The 18,090-nt window shown below is 33.8% G+C and overlaps 1 protein-coding gene across 1 annotated transcript in view; it reads left to right on the top strand.

Annotated features, from left to right (window-relative positions):
- LOC120634607 (muscle calcium channel subunit alpha-1-like) overlaps positions 1-18,090 on the top strand; it is an 82,700-nt gene that overhangs the window by 48,984 nt on the left and 15,626 nt on the right. Inside the window, exons 7-33 of the mRNA XM_039905337.1 lie at positions 13-206; positions 1,152-1,255; positions 1,700-1,872; positions 2,006-2,115; positions 2,466-2,581; positions 2,965-3,067; positions 3,736-3,887; positions 4,253-4,463; positions 4,751-4,871; positions 5,428-5,519; positions 6,400-6,500; positions 6,866-6,972; positions 7,317-7,452; positions 8,336-8,471; positions 8,972-9,135; positions 9,331-9,418; positions 10,186-10,293; positions 11,097-11,204; positions 11,879-11,931; positions 12,442-12,579; positions 13,427-13,541; positions 13,937-14,067; positions 14,478-14,622; positions 15,166-15,246; positions 15,789-15,887; positions 16,975-17,004; positions 17,455-17,640. Coding sequence (XP_039761271.1) covers positions 13-206; positions 1,152-1,255; positions 1,700-1,872; positions 2,006-2,115; positions 2,466-2,581; positions 2,965-3,067; positions 3,736-3,887; positions 4,253-4,463; positions 4,751-4,871; positions 5,428-5,519; positions 6,400-6,500; positions 6,866-6,972; positions 7,317-7,452; positions 8,336-8,471; positions 8,972-9,135; positions 9,331-9,418; positions 10,186-10,293; positions 11,097-11,204; positions 11,879-11,931; positions 12,442-12,579; positions 13,427-13,541; positions 13,937-14,067; positions 14,478-14,622; positions 15,166-15,246; positions 15,789-15,887; positions 16,975-17,004; positions 17,455-17,640 — 3,302 coding nt within the window. The remainder of the gene's footprint in view (positions 1-12; positions 207-1,151; positions 1,256-1,699; positions 1,873-2,005; positions 2,116-2,465; positions 2,582-2,964; positions 3,068-3,735; positions 3,888-4,252; positions 4,464-4,750; positions 4,872-5,427; positions 5,520-6,399; positions 6,501-6,865; positions 6,973-7,316; positions 7,453-8,335; positions 8,472-8,971; positions 9,136-9,330; positions 9,419-10,185; positions 10,294-11,096; positions 11,205-11,878; positions 11,932-12,441; positions 12,580-13,426; positions 13,542-13,936; positions 14,068-14,477; positions 14,623-15,165; positions 15,247-15,788; positions 15,888-16,974; positions 17,005-17,454; positions 17,641-18,090) is intronic.

Here is an 18,090-nt window from a genome sequence, read left to right as displayed (position 1 = left end):
GTTTTGTATTAGACAATATGGCGGATGATCCGGCGCCTTGCTCCAGTGAAAAAGATGTCGGCAAGAATTGCGGCGAAGGTTTAGAATGCAAGGAACATTGGGATGGCCCTAACTTCGGCATCACAAATTTTGACAACATTGGCTATGCCATGCTTACTGTCTTTCAGTGCATCACCCTGGAAGGCTGGACTGATATTATGTACGCTGTAAGGAAAATAGTATTTTTTTACATCACATCTCCTTGAATATTATATGCTCCTGGTAGCAGACTTGAAACGTTTTACCATCTTTGGCTATTCCATGCATATATTCCTAAGTAACTTTTGGAAGCTTTTGGATTTTATTGCGCAGCAAAGGGATATCAACATTGTTCTTCAAAAATGCAAAGTGTCTTATTAAATGACACTTTGCGTTTTCTATAACGTTGAAAGCTCAAGGATAATCCTGTAGTATCAAACTTTCATGATGCTATTTTACGGTCTTGCTTGAATAGTTTGTCATTACATCCTCAATTTACCTAATTGCACGCCTAAAAAGCGAAGCGTTGAGGTTGTGCTCTACTCTCGACATTTCAAAAAAAGCAGTTTTCTCGAAACTGAAATTGATTTTTTGTTATTTATATTGCACTTACAGGTTAATTTGAGTACACTAATATCAAGTCAAATAATTTGTCAGGCACATAAAATACATTTCAATAACAATTTTTTTGTTTAACATAGTAAATAATAACATTAAACATAATCTTTTCTGGACGTCCGTGTATGGACGGGTGTATGTGGCATCAAAATTGGTCGAAAAACGATCGTATCGGAATAATTTTTTTTTAATTATCTAAAGTAACACACGACATAATTTCTTAGTTAATATGAGCGTTCAATTCACTGTCGTTAAATTTCCATGTAATTATTCTAGCTAATATTAATTGTAACTTTCAATGTGCAATCATTATGACATACCCGTGTCTTGTTTACAAAAAATGAATAATAATTAATATGAAAAAAAAAATTGTAATGAGCATTGAAAGTTTCAGTTAAAAAAAAATCAATTTTATTGTGAAAAAAATGAGATTATGAGGCGTGCACTTTTGGATTTTCCAAACTTTTTATATTTTATTTTTGTATTTACAAATTTTTCAATTATTCTTATTGCAGATTGCAAACGTGAAGGGAAACACTTGGGTGTGGATATACTTTGTCACGTTGGTCATCTTTGGCAATTTTTTCGTGATGAACCTAATTCTCGGTGTGTTGTCAGGGTATGTCATTTTATCAGCATGAACGTTAAGCACATCGTTTTTTTCTTAAACTTGTATAGGATATTTTTCTTGGTGCACTTAATACGTATCGAGTATGAAGCTTAATATTATACTTGTCCGGATATATTAGGTTCAGGCTCAAAGAAGATTCTGATATCATTATATTCATAACAACATAAAATTAGACAAATGACCCGGTCTATTACAATTTTTTACAAACAACAACAAACATACAAGATTTAATTGATTTTAATACGAGCTTTTTATATTTTCTGTTTATTCATATTCTTGTTGAAATTCTATATTAGACGGTATTGTTAGAAGAACGCAGTATTGTATAATATATTATAACAGCACGGCAGATTAATAAATATAAGATTATAACAATGATTCTAAGACATATATATATTTGGTAGCGTGTTAAAAATTGTAATTTTTTTGTAGAGAGTTCTCAAAAGAGAGAGAGAAAGCAAAAAACCGAGGAGATTTCCAGAAGTCAAGAGAGAGACAGCAGTTTGAAGATGATTTAAAAGGTTACTTGAACTGGATTACTGTTGCTGAGGAATTGGATCTGGAGAACGACCAGGGGCAGAAGGAGGAAAACCAAGATTCGCAAGGTACAAATTAAAGGCCGTTTTATTAAAAAAAAAAAAAAAGTATCATGAAAATAAGTCGTGTGCTTAAAAAATTACGATTTTGTTAAAGAATAAAATAAGCTGGTTACTAATAGAAGTATTTTTAATATTCTAGGTAATAAAAAGGAACGCAGAAATAACGATGACTCTCAAAGCAACATCAATGGAAACGGCGATCCACCTCAGGTCACGACTTGCAAAATGTACTGTCGGAGGTTTGATAAAGTAAATATTGATTTTTTATATTAACTTTATCTAACACATATGCTTTATAAATCTTATAATTAATCTAAATTGTTCATTGAGATGCACCAAAACCTTAATCGCAAAGAAAACATCCACATCCAATTTTTCATTCACTTTTTTGATAATACTGCTTTTTTGTTTACCTATAATTTAACATTGTTATAAGTAAAAATACAAAATTAAATCAATAAATGATAGAAAAACAAAAATTGTCTATAAATCGCCTAAAAGATAATTACTACATGTTTCAAAACAAAGCTATGTTAAGGTTTTGAAAAAATTGTCAAAAAAAATCTTACAAATCTACAATGGTGCTGAGCTATTTTCAGGTGAACCGTCGCATGCGCAGGACTTGTAGGAAAGCTGTGAAGTCACAAACCTTCTATTGGGCCATCATCGTGCTAGTCTTCCTCAACACTTTGGTCCTGGCGACGGAACATCATGGGTGCGTAGATTTTTTTTTAATTAAGAATGTTCACGCTCTATCAACGTTTCATCTGATGGGAAGTGATGGTGTAGCTAAAGATAATACGCATTAATAGTTTAATATCTCGAAAACGTTTCACAAGCTAATCCTTCTTTTAATACATTAGAAAGTGAAAGGTAGAATTTATTTCTCATTTTGTTTATCTAATACCGTAAAGGGTAGCTTTTATGACAAAAAATAAATATTTTTAAATGTATAAGTTAAGAACGCACGTAATTCTACGAACAAATTGAACTACGATCTACAACTACGATAAAGTGAGTCTTTAAATTACAAGTTTTGATGACACATATCGACGGTAAAAAGAAAAGTATCACAAAATTTAATTTATTTGTTTCCAGGCAACTAGAGTGGCTTGAAGTGTTCCAGAACTATGCCAATTACTTATTTGTGGTTTTGTTCACGATGGAGATGTTAGTCAAGATGTACGCACTGGGATTTCAAGTAAGATATATTCCTTTATAATTCCTCTTATCGTATTCAAATAGCGTAATACTACACTTTCACGATTTCGTTCAAAGACTCGCCATGATGTTTTCGCCATTATTTCGAATTTATTGACACACCAATTCTATCGCCAAAATATAATAGCTCGTGGAGGTAGAGCATAAGCTAAAAATTCCCTCCTTCCTATGAGAGAGAGTACCTTGTATAGGGATATTATAAGCTGATAATAATAGGTTGATTAGGAGTTTAACGGTAGGTAATCCTAGATATTATCACCCGTTACCGGCTCACTACAAGGCAAGGGTCTCTTGCTGACTGAGAAGGGTTTAAGCTGTAGTCCACCACTTCCTTAGACTTCGATATACTCCGTTAGACTTCACGCGCCCTTGAGAACTTTATGGAGAACTTTCAGATGTGCATGTGGTTTTCTCACGATGTTTCCCTTCACCCTTCAACGCAGATAACGTTCAAAAATTTGCGGGTGATCAAACTCGATGTCTTCGAAAGGGCCTAACCGCTAGGCTATCATCGCTTACTCGTAGTCCGAGATAGTAAAAAACATAAAATAAAATATTACATCGGTCGTTGGCCAAAAACAATGTCCAGTAGAGAAGTGAGTTTCTGTATGCTTTTTGTTTTTAATATAGGTACGTTGTTATTTTCAGGGCTACTTTGTCTCCCTGTTCAACCGTTTCGACTGCTTTGTAATGTTCTGCTCTATCGTGGAGCTGGGTCTCACTACCTCCGGCACCATGCCGCAGCTTGGTATTTCCGTGCTTCGGTGTGTACGGCTTCTGAGGGTTTTCAAGGTTACCAAGTGAGTGATAACATATCTGCACGTATAATAATTTACTTGAACAGCAATTTTGATTCTAAAACATTTAAATTGGTTGCACTGACCTTTCTGAAACTACTGGTTCAAATTGGAAAAATCATAATATAAGGTCATACCGTGTGATGCTACCAAATAAATATTGAAAAATTTATTTGCTAATTCTGATAGCTTTGGTACGGTTAGCTTTGTTGCTTTTCCTGTCTTCGAAGACTATTTGTGAAACTGAATGTAACGAAATACTTAGCATGAAAGTAAAATTTGTATCTTTGTTTTGATATTTTTGTTATTGTGAAATATCAGATATATCATGCTTGGCTTTGGGATTTCTTAAAAATTTGTATTTTCAGGTATTGGCGCTCTCTGTCCAACCTCGTTGCATCTCTCCTCAACTCCATCCAATCCATCTTCTCCCTCCTTCTTCTGTTGTTTCTCTTCATCGTTATCTTCGCGTTGCTCGGTATGCAAGTGTTTGGAGGCAGATTCGACTACGACCCAGTGGAGCAGAAGGAAAGACATAATTTTGACTCTTTTTGGCAGGCTGTGCTCACTATGTTCCAGGTTTGATATATATCTTAGTATTGGTTATTTGTTTTACGCCATATAGGTAGCGTGGATTTCATTGAAAGAGTTTTACAAATTGTAACTGAGAATAGTAGAAAGAGTTGATGATATTACCATGATAATATATTAATAGGTTTTTCGGTGACAGCGCACATATACAGCTGTGATACGATTCGTTTGTACTCATGAAAAAAAAGTTCTCAACAAACTATATTTTTCAGAACTTCATATTCATTTAATTTAAGTATATAATTAATATAATAACTATGTATCTTTTATTTGAGATTCTTACCGGTGAAGACTGGAACGTGGTAATGTACCATGGTATCAACGCATACGGTGGTGCTGGAAGCCCGGGAATGCTGGCTTCTATATACTTTATTGTTATCTTTATCTGTGGTAACTGTATCCTTTGATTAATCGTGTACTTTGTTTGTTTAGGTAATACCAAACTATTAAGTTTCCGTATCTCTTAAATAGGACAAAGGCAAACCATTGTTGTCTTTCTGTCTATCTGGCCACCTGAATGTGAACGACCATTTTCTCTGAGCTCAACTTGAAAACCGGGATAAATCAACTTGTAACTGATACTCAATATTCAATTGACAATTAATTAAAAGCCTATAAAAAATTTTAATCAGTAATGAATGACCATGTTCACTAACACCTGATTATAATATATTACTCAAGTCTAAATTATCGGGTAAGTAAAACACTCAACAAAGATCAATATACTAGCTTGCAGGAAATAATAGTAAAATAAGGTGAGGTAAATCAAAACATTATATAAAACTAAATATACTATGGGATGTAACCACGCCGCCCACAATTTGTTTTATACTTCGTCAAGCAAACTAGACAAAAAACACTGAATAGGCTGCAACTATCAACAAAATTATTTTAAAAAAGCGCTCTCGTAGATACTACAGAATATTTTTTCTTTAATAAAATGATAAAACAGATATCCTGCTCAACGTTTTCTTGGCTATCGCTGTGGATAATTTAGGTGATGCAGAGGAAATGGATGCGCAAGAGATTGTTAAAGAAAAAGAGGTAAGAAGGACCAGGCACCATATCATAAGTTTTTTTTGTTTTTTCTATATGTCCTCATTATACAGCCTATATGTATTAAACAATCTCTTTCTTCATTATAGTAGAGCATAATGTTATTTATTCTTAGTAGGAAATCATATTATGATGAGCTTATCTATAGAAACAAAGCGATCTCATTTCTCACATTCTACTAAATATAACGTACTAGCTGTTGCCCGCGACTTCGTCTGCGTTTGATTATGTTTTTTGATGTGGCATTAACTTTAGTTGTAGTTCTAAAAATAATTAAAGTATTCGGTATCGCTAAGCCTTAAATGAGGGGTTTGCTGCTGTCCACTGACGAGTTCTGTCCTCTATCTTCAACCACAGTTTGGGCAAAATTAAACACATATTATAACCTCTATAAAACAAAAATAATTATTTAAATCGGATATAATTTGACGGAGTTATGGTGTAAAATCGTCAAACACTTTCATCCCCTCTCCTAAAGGAACCGAGCTTAATGTCGGGATAAAAAGTATCCTATATTACTTCTAATATCTCCAAAAATATGCATAAAAAGTTTCATGAGGATCGGTTAAGTAGTTTTTGCGTGAAAGCTTAACAAACAAACTTACATTCACATTTATAAAATTAGTAGGGATAGGGATAGGGATATGGATAGGGATAGGGATTATAACAGTAGGAAATTTAAATCTATGAATGAAAAAAATGCATTGCTTAAGAACGTTGATACTTTGATCAGGAATTAATATTTTTTGTTTAAAAAAATACAGATAAAAATTTGATGCGATAGACCTGCATTAAAACTGCAGTTCGGTAACTGGACTGTATTTTAAGTAAAGTCCATCTTTGAATACCGTAAGATCAAATTTTGCAGGGTGCTGACAATCCTGAAGCCGGAAACCCTCAGTTAGATGAAGAGAGAGGAGAAACCGATGATGAATACGTCAATGAGGAAGAAGGATATTCTAGCGAAGGGTACGTTTCATTTAATCAAATATTTTCTTTATTTTTTTTTATTCTAATATATTTGGTATCGATTTCATGCAGCCAGAAGTATAAGGCCTATAAAAGAGTGGCAAGGTAATACATTTTTATTTAATTATTAATTACCAAGCAATTAATCATTAAAACTATTGTGATACATGTTTAAAATAGTAAATTATTACAAAAAATTGCGTCATCATACTTTTTTTATAAATTGTTGAATTATGAAAAAATACTCCATCTCAATTTAAAACTCCTCTCACCAATTTTAAAACACCTCTCACCATGGCTAGTGTCTAATTACCATAAAATACAAATTGTCTTTTAAGTGTTAATTCATTGGTATTTTAATTTAGATCTGAACACGAGTATGAGGAAACAGGGTCAGAAGAAGAGGTGGAGCAACCAGAGGAGGAAGATAACGTCAATAATGTTTTAGTTACTACTGAGAAGAAAGAAAATGGTAAGATCCATGATAATAAGTATAAAGATGTTGCGTGCTATAAGTGTACAGATTGAAACAACATAAAACTTATTTTGGTTATATCATTGCCCTCGTACGCTTGTAGTTATTTAAAATTATAAAGATTTATACCGTAAGCAGTAATGTTTCAAGGATATTTGGTAAGTGGTATCCTTTACCTAAATATTCTTTAGCACTCTGTAAAAACTAAAGTAGTCTGAAATCAGTCTTATTTGCAGTCTACTGAGCAAAAGACTGAATTTCTTCTGTATTAAAGAAATTTGCATGCAGTTTGACTTAACAATATTGTAAAAAACAAAACTACCTTATTCTTGTTGTATTAGGTGATATTAAGAAAGATGAATCTCCACCACCAAAAGTGTCTGCTCGACCGCGAAGGCTATCAGAAGTTGAGATCAAGACGGACGAGAAGCCCATACCGGAAGGAACAAGTTTCTTCATATTTTCTCAAACTAACTGGTAATGACCCAATAATTTTATTTATTTGCTTCAGGCACTCTGGCGGATATAAAAAACATATAAAATCTTAAAATACTGTAAATAAATATAAAAAAAGACAAGTGCTTGACTGAAATTACACCTGATGGTAAGTGATGATGCAGCCTATGATGAAGCGCGCTTGCCAAGAAGATGCTTATTCACTCTTGATTTTAAGGTACCCAGATTATGGGTATTGGGGAAGACTTAATATGGGAGGGCATTCCAGGCCGCAAAGGAAGAAGCAAAACGCTTCGTACGTGTTGATGGTATTAGTTCGCACTAAGGAACACGTCCTTGCATCAGGCCGGAGCTTTGAGTACCTACGAGTTCAATTAAGTATTCCAGTACGACTCCAGCTTATAGAGAGTAAGCTACATTTGTATTATACGCGTACCTTCTGCAGCTGCTAAAATAATCACTGCATCAGAAAAATCTGCAAAAGCAAGTAAAACGTCTAGTGTTTTCTAAATCGATGAGGTTTGGTATAAATGCAATACTGCTAACAGTTTAACCAACTACCATTTTAGTCAACATTATCGTTTGCCACCAAGAGAGATTGCAGTTAAGGGTTCACTTGCAGTTGAATAAAAAAACACCTTAGGTTGGAAGTGACCGGATATGTACAGACGTAGAGGATTTTATGTGGTAACCTGTTTTCAATATAAAACGTATTGATTGAAGGTAGCATTTGAGAGTTGCAGAATGTTGCAGAGTTCACTATGAAGTAATACTCAGCCTTTTGAATTCTATTTCGTTGTAATAAATTTTGTATACTCTATTTTGATGTCACTTAAACTATGTTGCATATAAATGAAGATGATAAAGATGAATAAGTATAATAACAAATTTGTAATGTTTTCAGGTTCCGTGTGACCTGTTACAAAATCCAAAACAATTCTTGGTTCAGAAATATGATCTTGCTTTGTATTTTGGCTTCGTCTGTTATGTTGGCAATGGAGGATCCGGTTGGAAAGAAGGAAAGTGAGACCATGACCGAGGTAATTGAGTTTCGATATAGAACGAGATCGTTTGAAATGTTTTTTTTGTCTTTGACCGTAACATAAGTAGTAGTATAGTTATTATAGGCACATGAGTTTAACTGAAGGTGGATCCAAGCCAGCATTTTGTAGGACGTTTTCCTTGCATGCCCTGCGAAGTTGTTCTGTGTTTATATTCGATGGTTTTACACATACCAAAAATTTGTCATTATTCATTTTTTTATAGTAATAACTGACGAGTTATTACTATAAAAAAATGAAACGAGACTACAGTTTACAAAAACCATATTTGAAATATTTTTAACCGTTAATATGTCAGAAATGAAGAAGACGAAGAACATGTCAGAAAGTTTTTAATAATCCCGTTTCAATAAAATGTTAGTTCCACTAGTTAATTTCCTATTAAACTTGATGGCGTATTTTCCTACTTATGATTAGGCTTATGAAACCTGCACAATTTCGTTACATTAATTGGCAATTAAAAAACAGCTTTTTTTCAGGTTCTTCGCAAAATCGACTACTTCTTTACAGCAGTATTCACATTGGAGTTGTTGCTGAAAGTTGTGACTTACGGATTCGTCCTTCACAAAGACGCCTTTTGCAGATCTGCTTTCAATCTACTAGATTTGCTTGTCGTGATCGTTTCCCTCGTTTCTGTTAGTGGGTAAATACGATTTTTAAAACTTGATAATATGTCTAAGAACTTGATAAGAATTGCGTAAGTAGCGAATCTAGAAGCGGTCTTGAGACTAGTCATTGTTTTCTGATACCATGTCAGGGGATAACAAAAGATAATACAAAATAACTTATCTTCTCTATTTCATATGAATGATGTTTTCACATTTCCTTTGTTACACAGATCAAAAACTGTATCATCTATAAAAATCTTGAGAGTATTTCGAGTACTCAGACCACTCAGAGCCATCAACAGAGCAAAAGGATTAAAGGTTCGTACTTTTAGTTAAATTTTATCTTCATTATACTAGCCAATAATTATGACTACATTTTGCAACATTTGGGCGCATAGTAATAATATTGATATAAAATACAATAAACGCCATAGCTGCAAAAGTTAGAGCAAAAGTAGAAATGGTTAAACAAAGTCCTTTAAAAACGACAGTACTAATTTCATTACAATTAATACTTGTTACTCTCTGCATAAGATAAAATGGAGAAATTACTTTTATTTACTCTTTAATTTTATTGGTGACTACTGCAACCACGTTAGTAAAATATACAACTTTTATTTTGAATTTTAAACATTTACTTATAGTTGGATTCGATTTATCTTAGACAATTTAACAAGCCCGTTTCAATTGAATTTATATAATACTAGCTGTTGCCCGCGACTTCGTCTGCTTTTGATTTTTTAAAGTATTCAGTATCGCTAAGCCTTAAATGAGAATAGTAGTATATATATAACATGTGACTGTCAATTTATTATAGACAAATAATTTGCAATAAAATAAAAGTGCGACTTTAATTAAAGATCTAAGCTATCCTATCTCTTAAGTTGGACCTGACTGCTCACGGTGTGCCAATTTAATTTAAAATCGGTTCAGTAGTTTAGGAGTCCATCGCGGACAAACATCGTGACAGGAGATTTATATATATTAAGATGCATGTAATTAGTATAGGAATATTATAAGTGTTCAAGGTTCATTATTGCAGTTTAGTTTAAGTAGTAAAAATATATATTTTTGTCGGTTTCTAGCACGTAGTTCAGTGCGTGATCGTTGCTATTAAAACGATAGGCAACATTTTGCTGGTGACAAACCTTCTACAATTCATGTTCGCTGTAATGGGGGTGCAAATGTTCAAGGTAGGGAACAAAATTATTTGTGAATTTAACTTTTTTTTTTATTATTATCATCAACGACACCTTTGGGTATATTATTAATATTAAAACCCACTTTAATTGGAAGTAAGTATTTTGCACTCACTGACTTTAGTTCAGTTTTGAATGAAATTTCTTATTTCGGTAAATAAGTAAGTCATCTGATTTCGTTTCGTTTGTGTGAGGCTTTTTAAGTGTTTCCAGAATTAGTAAATACTAACCCAATTTTTGCTTGTCTGTGGGTCCAAAAATTCGCTGTGTAGGTGAATGCATGTTTTGATTTTCCCATAATAAAACTAAGCCCAAAGGTGTTGTGTGCTGTTTTTATGAGAGAGACATTTTTGATTTGTGATTTTTTGGACTCAGATAAAGGGCTTTAATGTGTTTCTTTTGCACCAACCCTACCTGGACATTTTCACTCGAGTACTGGGAGTGAGGTACATAATATTATTCTGATTTGGTTATTTTTTGGGTTACCCTTTTTGTGGTTTGATTTTGTACACAGTCAGATCAGGACACTGGCAGTTTTTGATTTGTTAATTTTTGTCCATGAACCGGTGAACTAACGCCATGTAAGTAGGCATTATTTTTTTTTACAACAAGTGTTAACCTATTGTGTTTTTTTTGTTTTTTTTCTACACATAAAAATGTCCCACGCAACATGTACACAACCACACACCTTGGGATTGTTGATACACTGTGACCCGGTAACGTAACTGTGTTTGTGTTTGTGTTTTAATACTTTGTTTTGCATTATCATGTACGTTTCGTACTTGTGTTGTTAACAGTATGTCGTGAAATGTGTTTTCGCTTCTATAAAGTCGATTGGTAATATCCTTGTGATAAACCACATGTTACAATTCATGTTTGCTGTTGTCGGCATACAACTGTTTAAGGTATATCATCATTTACTGTTTTGTTGCTTATGTCAATGTTGCGGTAGTTTCATTCATCGTTGATTAGATATATTTTATCATAAGCAATTGCTAAGATACCTAAAAATTTAGTTATATACAAAGGTATTTAATTCATTATATTTTGTAGATCAGGCATAGTTAATAATTAAGTTCAAAACGTCTACAAACAACCTTAAATAGATTATTTACTCCTTCATATTATCACCAAAATCTATGAAAAAGAGTGTAATAAAATTGGTTCCAAATGATATCCTAGAGAAACACCAAATCGATTCCCCATCGATCCTTAGAATCGTTTTCCTAGTTCGAATACTCCATAACTAGGCTAGTATCTAAATAATGACAGGTGGAGTATATTCAGAGATACATTGAGATTCATATTGTTTAATATTTGGCTGAAATCGGTTAAAAATTTACAACTCGGTACATTAAAGCTTAAGTTAAAGCAAAGATGTTATTGTTCAAATGTATGAAACTATCTCTTATTACATATAAAATCGCAATGTATTAATAATTGTATTGTGCTAATTGTTTCTTTGCTTAGCATTCCCATTGAGAAATGAGGCGAGGTCAGGTGATTTAAAAAAAATCTTATACTTTCTTTGAAATATATCATTGGAAGGTTTTTAATTTTAATTTGAGTATGTTTGCAGGGAAAATTTTATAGATGCACAGATATAACAAAAGTGACATCTGATGAGTGTAGGTAAGTCTGTTATTTTATTTTACATTTTCATTTACCTAAGCATAGTGGCGTGTACAGGGTTAAACCAAGGCACCCGAAAAGAAAACGGGACCCTAAAACGAATCTTCCAATTTAACGAAGCTTTATGGGTCGAACACTTTGTCGCATGGGTAGCAACAACTTATTTCAGTCACTTGGAGGACAGCGTGTTGGCCAAAACACCAATGAGAGAGGAGGTTGATGCACAACACTAAGACCTTAGTAAATTTGTTGATGATTATAAGTAAAGTCCAACAATAGACAAAATTAATCCGGAAGGTCATAAGTTTAAATCCTCCACAATGGACGATGTTTTAAAAATCTTAGCACTGGCTTGGGGATCTTAGCTAGCTATAGAAGAATATTCGTCAATATTCTTTAATATTATCAAGAAGATTCGTCAAGAATATTCGTCAAGAATATTCGTCAATATTCTTCTATAGCTATTTTTTAAGATGACTTAAATTCTTTTTAAGAAAAAAATAATTTCAGAGGAGCTTATCTGATATACAAAGACGGCCGACTGCAATTGGAGGATCGGCAGTGGGTTAACTACAAGTTTAATTTCGACAATGTTCTCAAGGGTATGCTAACGCTCTTCACTGTATCTACTTTTGAGGGTTGGCCAGGGTAAGTATCGTGTATCACTTTTTATAGTTTAACAAATCAAATCAAAACTTAATTCACATAAGCCCATTCAAAGCACTTTTTATGCGTCCATGGTAAAAACTATATTTGTAAACTTGAAACTTAAGAGGGTTTCTAACCGTACATTGTCTATGACGAAGAATTAAACATAAAACTTGACCAGGTATTCCACATCACTTAAACCTATCCTTTGACGTATGATTGCATCTCGATACAATAGTTATAGCCTTATCCGAGAAAATGCATTATATCAATTAATCGAGCATAGCGTGCCCCGGAACCCGAACGTCCGACGATTATACATGTTATACCATGCTAAGGCCACTGTTGAAGTGGCCCTAAGCGACTGATAACTTTCAAAGGCTTTCAGCTTTCAACGACTTTCCTGTTGCAATGGTGAGCGCTGGGATTTTAAGTGGGAGACCTGGTTCCGATCCCCAGCAGGGTAGATTTGGGATTTTTTTTCCGGTCTGGTCTGGTGGGAGGCTTTAGCTAGTTTTCACCCTGCCGACAACGTGGCGCTTAGCGATTTAGCGGTACGATAACGCGTAGAAATCGATCAGGGACAAAAGTCAAGGGCTGACTTGTACGGATCAAATGAATCTTCTCATGTTCTGAAGAAAGCTGTGTTCATCGTCCGCTGAAGTGACTCTGATCAATCCTGTATTATTACTTGGAATAACATAATATTCTTTTAAGTTAGACTCAACGTTATCTTAACAGCATGCAAAATCTATACAAAAGAATTGGCTCAAAATATAGTCACTATGGCCCGAAAGTGATAGCCATTAATTCCATCTTCAATTCTGATAGTGAGTACATTTTGCAGGTTGCTGTCAACCTCAATGGACTCTAACATGGAAAACCACGGTCCGGTGGAGAATTCAAGGCCTTTGGTTGCATTTTTCTATATAAGCTACATTATTGTCATAGCATTCTTTATGGTGAGTGAAATTTTTATGGAATTAATGAAAATTGGTTCAATTAGAATTTTTTAAAAAAATGTAGGTTTCGACGATTTCAAATAGAGTAATAGATAGCAATGGTTATTAAGGATGTTTCATTCATAAAATTGAACAAGCATTAATTACAACTATTTCAAGTTTCATGTGATCAACCCATTACCGGCCCACTAAAAGCTCGGGTCTTCTCTCAGAATGAGACGGGTTTAGGCCGTAGTCCTCCACGCTGGCCAAGTTAGAGGTGTATGCCGGGGATCGAACTCTAATTCCCCAGAAGGGGGGCTGTAGTCCTAAGTATCGTAAGGGCTAAATGTAGGATCCATTTGAACAGTTATAAAGTGTTTCACTATGCTGATGCAATATTCGTTTTTTTTCAGGTAAACATTTTCGTCGGTTTCGTCATAGTGACTTTCCAGAAGGAGGGTGAACAGGAGTTCAAGGATTGCGAGCTTGATAAGAACCAGAGAAATTGTATTGAGTTTGCTTTAAAAGCGAAACCTGTTAGAAGGTATGTTTCTACTACATGCATCTAAGAGCAGTTTTGTCTTATCAAATCATTAGCCACCAAATTGTACTCTCTTGTTTGTATTTATATCTTTGTAACTACTTTTTGTTTCTTTGGTGTACAATAAAAGTGTATTCATTCATTCATTCATTCATTAGTATGAGTAGAATCAAGACTACTTATTAAATCTAGATATATTATGTGGATAGTACCTATTGTGTTCTGATCAGAAAATATTTATCGGCGATACACTGAGCCCCTTAATCTTTGGAAATTTACTTGTCTGTATTAATTTTAGGTTAGTCTATTTTTGATTCGGAAGTAAGAAAGATACGACTTAAAAATGTCTTTCTTTTGTCCGTATGTTAGAACGTTAAGTTGTTCTGTGAAAAACCAAGTGTATTATCTTTCAGATACATTCCAAAGCACCGAATCCAGTACAAAACGTGGTGGTTCGTGACATCACAGCGGTTTGAGTACGTCATCTTTTTCTTCATCGTCCTCAACACCATCGCCCTCATGATGAAATACCACAACGCTAATGCTGAATACAAAAAGGTAGTATACCTGCGTAATCTATTCCGTATTTTTAAAAACAAGTAGGGTATCTGGGAATCTTTGGAACTAAGAGCTACAAAGATTCCAGGTCTGGAGTAGATTATGAGACTCCATAGAAATATCTATGATTGTAGGCCTTCAGAATCTGCCTTAAATATTCTGCCTTGCATGCGTCGTTAAAGAGCTCTCGTTGCTATGCCGTACATAATTTTGTTATTCAAATGTCAGTTACCCTTTAGATAAAATTATAATCGATGGCTGCTGGTTGTCTAGCCTTCAACTCTTCACGTTTAGGATCCAGATACGCCGACTTCTATCAAAGTATAATCCTTTTGTGTTAACAGTCTGCCTATAATTTTGGGCGGTCTTCCGCGAGTGCCTCCCACAGCGCAGGGTCTATACCAGTTCTTTTATGTGGTACTTTTGTCTATGTACCTCAGTTTTTGCCCCCTAATTTTCCCCAAGCTAAGGTCATCATGAAAATGCGAAAATTCTTAGAGGATATCCGTATCAGTAATGAGTTGAACATGTATCTTGTTTCAGGCCCTGGATTATTTGAACATGATTCTCACAACAGTGTTTATGTTGGAGTTTGTGTTTAAATTGTCTGCTTTCAGATTTAAGGTAAGCTTAACTGTTTTTGTAACAGTAATTAAAGTTATTCTCTCTAGGTATATTATGTATTCGGCGGAGGTTTGACTGTGGCTAGTTATAAACCTACCGACACAGACGTGTTCAAAAAAGGCTTCTAACACAGACGTGTTAGAAGCCTTTTTTTATTCCAGTGCTTGTAGTGAAAGATCAACTATATTCAAATAAATCTTGTATGGGGATTATCTTTCTAACTGTCTTCGGTTAAGGCAACAAGGTTCTTAACTGGATACAAACATGTTTGTGAGCTTTATAAACTTCCAATGTAGTTAAGTACGTACCCGTAGTGTCCAACTACGGGTACGTACGTAACTACATTGTACGAGGGGCTTTAATCGAACCCCCGATAGGATCTAGAACTATTAGATATCAGACTTCTATAGAAAATCTCAGTATAACCGTGTTTTACCATCCCGGAGATAAAATAATAAACCCTTTTTATGCTAAGAGGAGGTCCGTGCCCTGTTGTGGGTATGGTAATGGTTTGACGATGATGATAATATTTTGATTTTCAGAATTACTTCGGAGACGCATGGAACACTACGGATTTTATTTTGGTAGTCGGCAGTATCATAGATATTGTTGTCACGCAGGTTAACGAAAATAGAGCAGATGTAAGTATTTGAGAAGAAGATAATACTTTACTAGCTAATTGTATTACTAGTATCTTTCACCAAGATCCATTGTAACTGTATGAAGAATTACCCAGATCGGTGAGGCGAGTTCAGTTTGAGGCGGACATAGATAACAAAAAAACAAATAAACAAACAGACACAATTTTTATTTAAAATATTAGTATGGATTGTATACCTAGAAACAACACACAATATTAACAAAGAACACACATTGAATAGCAGTTGTAAAACTTTATTAAAACAATACTATGAAATAAAAGAAATTGAAATTTTCTAAAAAAAACTCAGTACCATTCCGAATTAAGGAAATGGTTAAACCCATGTTAAATTCCAATTTTTTTTTTTATCACAGGCACTTATGAATACGTTCATGTTATACATTTAAGATGTTACCACTAATGTTAGGTGATGGTGCTGTATTCGTTAAATTAGAAACTAAAGCAAGGAGGGTTCTAAATTTTCCCTAGTCTAAGAAGATCCCACAACAAACTTAGCCATGCTTAGCCAAAAATCTTAATTAAAAAAAATCTGGAATCAGGCCTGAAAGGGATATAACCTAAAATAAACTATATCAAACTAAATAAAATCTAAAACGTCTTCGAAACCACCACATCGAGGCACATTTCCTGAGATGCTGGCAGCATTGCCCCTTTGGAAGGCCAAACTAATGCGTTGGCCAAGGTAACTATAGTATATAAAAAAAAAAAAATATATATACCACGACAATACACACATCGCCATCTAGCCCCAAAGTAAGCGTAGCTTGTGTTATGGGTACTAAGATGACTGATGAATATTTTTATGAATAAAATTCATAAATACTTATACTATGTATATAAACACCCAGACACTGAAAAACATTAATTCAATATGATGATATTAAGAGCCTGAAATTAAAGCCTGCAGGTCGCATTGAAGTCACGCTACTTCAATTCTTAGGTCTTTTTTCGAAAACCCATTGAGATAGGAAGTCTGGGTCCAGTAGTGGGACACAGACTTCATATCTCAAAAGAGAATATTTTGTTATATTACTAATGATAATAATATATTTTTTTTTATTTTACAGTTCCGCATCATCGTAAATCAAAATAACGAGGTTTGTGTTACATAATGGCTTATTATATTAATAGTTTAACATACAGTAATTTTGCTAATAACGCAGTCGTTGTAATTGTTATGTATTTCGACAAATAGAAAAACATGTTTTACATCTGATTTAAGCTTTATTCAGCACACGACAGCGTTCGTGTTTTTTTTGTTTTTTTTTTTTAATCCTCTGTAAACCTGTTTTTCCTACTATAAATTTTATATACATTAGACAAATGGTATCTTTCTTCGATTAATAGCTATTTATGCAACTGTTACGACATATTACATTCTGCCACGAGTGATATTTTTTTTTCATGAGTTGATGAACCGTAATTCATCTTTTTCGATACTGCTATCAAATTCATAATTGTAATATTTCTATACCGAAGTAGATACAATATATTGAAAGATTTGTTTTAAAATGAAACTAATCAAAATCTTAAAAATCTTTTAACAGGGTAATCTGTTAAAATACATCACATTCTTCCGTTTGTTTCGAGCGATGCGTCTCATAAAACTGCTATCAAGAGGAGAAAGGATAAGAACGTTACTGTGGACTTTTATTAAGTCTTTTCAAGCTCTACCTTACGTTGCCTTGCTGATTGTTCTACTGTTCTTCATTTACGCTGTGGTTGGAATGCAGGTAAGACTTTTAAAATTTTAGATTTTTGAATAAATGTTCGACTAGTTTTTGCCCGCGACTTCATTTGAATGTTATTATTGATGTATGGCAAATAGGTACATCAATGTATTTTTCTTTGAAAACCAAAAAGATCTATCCCATTGAACCGTATATTTTTCCGAATAAAAAGTAATCTATGTTCTATAGTCCATAATCTATAATCTATTCTATTTAAAACTATAATCTATATGCTAAATTTTATCCAAATTCGTTTGGACAATATATATTTCGATGAGTACCATCCATCGTTCCTTTCATTCTTTTTTTGTGTATGGTATATGACTGTTTTTCATTGCCCTAATCATGATAAAAAAAAAGATTATAACTCTCTTATACAATACAGAAAAAGGCATTCTTTTAATTGAACCTTTTGTGCTCGGTTTTTGTAAGACTTTGAGGCTTAAATAATCT

This window comes from Pararge aegeria, chromosome 24, assembly GCF_905163445.1.
Source record: "Pararge aegeria chromosome 24, ilParAegt1.1, whole genome shotgun sequence".
In the NCBI taxonomy this organism is placed as follows: domain Eukaryota; kingdom Metazoa; phylum Arthropoda; class Insecta; order Lepidoptera; family Nymphalidae; genus Pararge; species Pararge aegeria.
This window is presented reverse-complemented; position numbering and strand designations above follow the sequence as displayed.